This window comes from Berghia stephanieae, chromosome 2 (assembly GCF_034508935.2).
Source record: "Berghia stephanieae isolate SIO BIC M18660-M18661 chromosome 2, UCSD_Bste_1.3, whole genome shotgun sequence".
In the NCBI taxonomy this organism is placed as follows: Eukaryota; Metazoa; Mollusca; class Gastropoda; order Nudibranchia; family Aeolidiidae; genus Berghia; species Berghia stephanieae.
This window is the reverse complement of record NC_088361.1, coordinates 33,350,626-33,357,546: the sequence shown is the minus strand read 5'-3', so window position 1 is coordinate 33,357,546 and position 6,921 is coordinate 33,350,626. Positions and strand designations below refer to the sequence as shown.

Genomic DNA, 6,921 nt, shown 5'->3' with positions numbered 1-6,921 from the left:
ATAAAATGGAGTAGCAAAAGTCACATCAGTATACAACGTTAGCATAATTATATTGATGTTTTATTCATATGATTTTAGAACATTGGTCGCATAACAAATCAGTGCAAAAAAAAAAATATAAACAGAACAAAAAAACAAACAAAACAAAACAAAGCAAAACAAAGCAAACATAAACACAACAAAACATACAAACAAAAATACAACAAAAACAAAAGGAAGACAACGCAAAAAAGGAAAGAAAAAGGAAAATGAAAACAACAACTCTAAATTGAAATCATTCGTCTGAGATGTTTTGACAGTTAGGGGAAAGGGGGAAAAAAGGAGGATTTGGGGGGGGGGGGGGATCAATTTATCGGTATTTGGAGTTAATAATAAAAGACAAAACAAACAAAGCATCTGACTAAAATGAAATAAGTGGTTATTCAGTGAATGACACAAAATATATAAGCGTCCTGTTATCATTACATATTGTAAACACCAATGTTGCATGTATAAGTGGCCTTCAACTTAATGTGAGTTTCTGACACACTTGATCGTCAACACAGTACTCAACTACGTGTGTTCAATCCGGATGAATATGTTTCCTTGTGTCAAACAGAACAATGCACACTTTTCAATTGTGTTAAAATATATTTTAAAGCATCCATTTGTTTTCACTTTTACTTTGCATGAGATATGATCAATGCTACTAACTGTTTCTATATCATTAGACATTTTATTTACTTTTGACCGTCCTTTGTTGGAGAGCAGGCGGAAGTAAATAAGATTTTGAGTTGTCATCTCAAGCTCTTAACATAAGTAATATCTTTACAGTTTTCGAGTTCAGGTTGTGATTGCCGTTAGCACGATGGATGTACGAATATGTGTTGTTTCCTTTGCTGGTGAGTACTATGTAGATGGTAAAAAAAAAATCTACGTTGTGAGAGATAGAAGGATCTATATATATAATATGTATGTATGTATGTATGTATGTATGTATGTATGTATGTATGTATGTATGTATGTATGTATGTATGTATGTATGTATGTATGTATGTATGTATGTATGTATGTATGTATGTATGTATGTATGTATGTATGTATATATAGATATATATATATATATATATATATATAAAGAGGGAGCGTGAGAGAGAGAGAGAGAGAGAGAGAGACAGAGAGAGAGAGAGAGAGAGAGAGAGAGAGAGAGAGAGAGAGAGGTGGAGAGATATGGAAAGAAAAGCTCTTCAATAGGCTTCAAAAAAGAAAGATAACTTGGTCGTTGTTTCATCTTGCAATGCATGCATCACCGTAAAAATGCCTGAAATTTATATTTACCTTTAAATAAATAAAAGGATGGATAAAAATAAAATAGAACTTATTTCAATTTGTTAACATTTTATGATAATTCATTTGAATGCCCAACAGGAGATGTGCACATATTATTTGCATCTCTGTTTACCAAACGCAAAAAAGCGCTTGATTTTGCATAATATTGCAATGGACAATTGTTTGTGTTGGTTTGAGAGTATTTCTTCAATACAACAATGAGACCTTAACAGATTTGGTTGTCAGACCCGCAATTCAGTGCTCGTCGCTGGCAGGATGATGTATAATTTCCATTTCGTACAAAATACTTTGTGTCCCAGGTGCCATTTGATTTACGAGAACTAGCACTTTTTACAATATCTTCGAAGAATATAATATATTATGTCATATTTTGGATAATTATTGTAGACCGATCACTTTTTATGTACCCAAGTGATAACCAAGTTATTTTTCATTAGAGAAACATAGAAAACATTATATTTTCCTTTTTTTTTGTCTTAAAAAAACAAAAACATATAGCACTATGCACGTTAATAAATGCTTTACAAGGATGATTTTAAATTAATCTTCATTAAATGTATTTAAACATTTCAACTCAGTGTTCAACGCATTCTTTAAGCTATTTATAGACGGGAAGCTTTTGATTGCAATTTAATATTATTCCAAATTTCATCAATTCTTAACACTCATACACACACACACACACACACACACACACACACACACACACATATATATATATATATTATATATATATATATATATATATATTATATATATATACATAAATATAAGGAGAACCAATGATATAAATTTGAGAGTATTTGCCAAGATTTTTGATTGATCGGTATTCGAAGGACGACTTTTCTGACCAAAATTTTTAATACGTGTTTTTTCAGTGTACGGCAATTTAGCCGTAAATCGTTTAGTTCGAATCCTTCTGCGTACGGCACCAAGTTAAGTCCTTTGAAAACATTTTGTCATTTTACTCAGATGGATGATAAGTACTTTGTCGCCAAAAGGGTTTTCTTTGTCGATAATAAATTCAGGGTATTGACTCGTCCTACCTGTTCAATCTTGACTTCGGGATGGCATCCTCTGTGAAGCACAATAATTAGTGGATATCACTCTCCATAAAATCTCACATTCCTTAATTTTAGAACGAATGAATTTGACCTCACTCAGCTCTTTACTATTATTATAGACCACCAATTGGGTGATTAGTTCTCATTAAAATAGACCAATTAGATTATAATCGTTTCAGGTTACAAATAGTTTTGTGTTTATGTATGTTTCACATTTCGGGAAGGTATTATGAGTATTTTACTTAAACGCATAATAAATCATGAAATACAATGCTTAGAAAAGACAAGACTTAATTATATGCATTTCAGTTTTCAACAATAGACAGTGACTAATTATCTAACATTATTTCTTACGTAAGCAAGAAAATCTGTGTTTTGTGCTTGTTTTGCATCAACTGTAGTCTGTTCAGCGATGTTTTCGGTAGGCCTACAGCAGAGAATTACAATAATACAAGCGACTGGTAACGAGGGCATAGATAAGTGTTTTACGTGTTTCGTCATCAATAACATCTCGTATTCTGCATATCCTTTGGAGGGTGCTGTGAACCATCTGACAGCACTTTGCTATGTGTGGGGGAGGGTGCTGTGAACCATCTGACAGCACTTTGCTATGTGTGGGGGAGGGTGCTGTGAACCATCTGACAGCACTTTGCTATGTGTGGGGGAGGGTGCTGTGAACCATCTGAAAGCACTTTGCTATGTGTGCGTGCATGTCTATTGTTGGAGGGTGCTGTGAACCATCTGACAGCACTTTGCTATGTGTGGGGGAGGGTGCTGTGAACCATCTGACATCACTTTGCTATGTGTGGGGGAGGGTGCTGTGAACCATCTGACAGCACTTTGCTATGTGTGGGGGAGGGTGCTGTGAACCATCTGAAAGCACTTTGCTATGTGTGCGTGCATGCCTATTGTTGGAGGGTGCTGTGAACCATCTGACAGCACTTTGCTATGTGTGGGGGAGGGTGCTGTGAACCATCTGACAGCACTTTGCTATGTGTGGGGGAGGGTGCTGTGAACCATCTGACAGCACTTTGCTATGTGTGGGGGAGGGTGCTGTGAACCATCTGAAAGCACTTTGCTATGTGTGCGTGCATGTCTATTGTTGGAGGGTACTGTGAACCATCTGACAGCACTTTGCTATGTGTGGGGGAGGGTGCTGTGAACCATCTGACATCACTTTGCTATGTGTGGGGGAGGGTGCTGTGAACCATCTGACAGCACTTTGCTATGTGTGCGTGCATGTCTATTGTAAAATGGTTTGATCTGCAAAAATAGCCAGAGGTTGGTTAAATGTATACCGCGTTAATCGGGAGTTATAAAACAACTAATGATTTTATATAGCGCAATATCTACTAAAAATGCGCTTTATAAAGGATCCCATACCAATCGCAACTCTTAACATGTAGGACGATACATAACGAGTGTTAGGAGATATTACGATTTTTCCCGACAGAAACCTAGCCGTTAGCGGCCATGAATTCACTTTACACCTGAGTTCGGTGAGAGAATGTGAGTAAAGAGCCTTTTCCAAGGACTCAACTATACGTCGCTCAGAGCGGGACTCGAACTCAGGACCTTCCAATCCGAAGGGGAGTGTCATACCACTAGACAACAAAGCTGCACGTTTAGAGTCAATATAAAGATCTGAAGAAGTGTTATGAAACGGCGCCAGACAAAGCAAGAAAGAAGAACACAAGAAAAAGAACCATCCCAAAAATTCAGTCGTTTTTTTGTTAATTTTCCCTGTATTTTTCTTTCTTGCTTTGTCTGGCACCGTTTCATACAAACTTGTTCAGGTCTTTCCTGACAAGGATTCTGCTCCCTATTTCTCAATTAGAGTCAATCTGATCAGAATTAGGATTTTAAAGGTTTTTGGAGTTGAAAAAATAATTAAAAGAAATGCAAGGAGTAGAAAAGTGCCAGAAGACAATAGAAAATAATGGGGCATTGAACCCTAGACCTCTCTGGTACGGCAACAGTCCCCTAGCCGCTTAGAGACGCTTTACAATGGACGCTATGGGGTTTCAAACGCGAGTCCCTCTCACGACTTCTTGAGGTCAACGGTTAACGAACAAACCCAACGAAAGTTAATTGGCAAGCTAACTGTTAAAATATATTATGCGCTCCACTCACTTTTCTGAAGATATACATCTTTCTCTCATCAATGACACAATACTAATTTTTACTCTTATGTAATAATTCAAACTTTAATTCTATCTTAAGTAGGTATCATTTTCATCATGACACAAACCGTTTGAGAGGATTGGTCTTTGATATAAGGAAAAAATCTCGGTGCATTATTTCTTTTGTGTCATTAATGACATAAGGGTCGCTGTCTACCATTTACGTAAAATGTGATGGATGTTGACGGATAATCATGGATGAGTAATACAAGACTTCTGTCAATGTTACGTCATTCAATTTCTCTTTTTGAATATTGTATGGCATTAACCCTTAAATAGCCAGAGTAAATTTAGTACAATCTTAATATCGCTGATTAAGCGAACTGTCTTTGGGGAAGTATTGCAAGTATTCAATTTCTCATAATCGGTAAAACGATTAGAAGCGCTGCTCTTTCGTTTTGCAAATTTAATGTAATGTCGAATTTCACCTGTAAATAAGTTAAATCCGTTTTATCAAAAAACAAAATAAATATAGTCAAGGAAATGATCATAGATGAAATGAAAAAGAGGCCATTATTGCCAAGTCCTTTTTAGACTGAGAGACACATGAATATAATGTTCCTTATTAAAGATTATATGATGTAACCCCTATATTATCTAAGGCTATAACAGTATCATATTGTCTGAAGATTATGGATTGAAGTATACTGTCACACAGTGACAAAAAGAATTTTTGTTTTTCATTTTAGTCACATATGCTGTTTTTTTGTTTTTGTTTTTGTTATGTATTTTGATAGATTAAGATAATCCCGAAATTGACAAAGAAGTTAAAAACCGGTGCGCCTTAACCCATTCCTTACCAGCCATTTTCAGAATTTTTCCCAAAACTTCACACCCACCCAACACAAAAACAGACATTTCATACTCAAACAGAAAAGCAACAAGCACATTCTATACATAATATTGTGCGACAATACGAGCTCTATTACAAAATGTCAAGTTTTTATGGGTATTGCAAAAAGAAATGAAATCTGGATGAGAAAAGTGACGGTTGCATCGTAACAAATGTGACGATTTTCCAATAGGTGGTAAGGAGAGGGTTTGCATCTTGCCTCGAGTTGAAAATTTTTGAGAAGTGAGGTTCCATTTTAATCTACGATGTTTAATAATCGTTTTCTGACCAAAATTGTTAAAAGGCAATTGTCATTACAGAGCAGCACTGGTTTGATTATTACATATAAGAACGTTCCCGTGTTGGAAATAATCTAAACTTCAGCCTCTTTTATTTGTATATATTATTTGTGGCATTGTTGAAGGCTTGCCATTGTTCTGGTCATCGTGAAGATTTTACATTTCTGAGGTTGTCGTAAAAGATTGTCCGTTGTAATCAAAGGCGTAAGGAAAAAGGGCATTTCTATACAGCCATTCATTAGAGCAGAAATATGAATATATATATATATATATTATATATATATATATATATATATATATATATATATATATATATATATATATATATATTATAAATTATAAAAACAAAAACCATGAATTAATAGTGTTCAATTTTCTGATAAAAGGAGCTATTAATAAAATATTTCAAGTATAATTATTATGATCAACTTCTACAATATTGTTTCGAGCGTTCGCTCTCATCAATCTACCTTTCACGTCCACTTCCTGATGAAATCAAACGCTCGAAACAATGTTGTAGAAGTTGATCATAATTATACTTAAAATGTTATATATATATATTATATATATATATATATATATATATATATATATATATAGATATTATATATATATACATATTATATATATATATATATATATATATATATATATATATATATATATATATATATATATATATTATATATATATATATATAAAACTATATTATTAAATATGTAGTGCAAATAATGGTGATGAATTTTTTATCTTTGTCTTCAAACTTTGTAAGAGCCAATGATGGCACCCTTGCTTATAGATAGTGTGCGCTTGGCTAAGAAGCTCACAACATCGGGAAGTTTAACGGACCAACACACAAAACTATGTGTAACCTTAAACGTTTATAGTCTGGTTAATATAATTTAGTGAGAAGTACTCATAAACACCGATGGCAAAAAACAATAACAAAGACTTGAGTGACGACAAATTCATTCTCGTATCTATATATTTTGAAAGAATTTTGCTTCTTTGATTTTAATGCCCATAATCTTTAACCCTCTCCTTACCACCCATTGGAAAATAGTCACATTTGTTACGATCCAACCAGCACTTTTATCATTCAGATTTCTTTTGTAAATCACAAAATTTTAAGAAAAAGGTTTTATTATAGCTATAAAAACGTGACACTGTGTTGTAGTTTATTTTGCTGATCAGTATTAGCATAGGATATATTT

At 34.0% G+C, this 6,921-nt stretch overlaps 1 protein-coding gene across 3 annotated transcripts in view; it reads left to right on the top strand.

Moving 5' to 3' along the window:
* The first annotated feature begins 525 nt into the window (after positions 1-525).
* Positions 526-6,921, top strand: part of LOC144964749 (dual oxidase 1-like) — an 88,136-nt gene continuing 81,740 nt past the window's right edge. For 2 of the 3 annotated variants that reach the window (XM_078899328.1, XM_078899329.1), the window contains exon 1: positions 526-881. In XM_078899328.1, coding sequence (XP_078755454.1) covers positions 848-881 — 34 coding nt within the window. In that variant the 5' untranslated portion in view covers positions 526-847. The remainder of the gene's footprint in view (positions 882-6,921) is intronic. The other variant, XM_078899327.1, reaches the window with a different exon arrangement.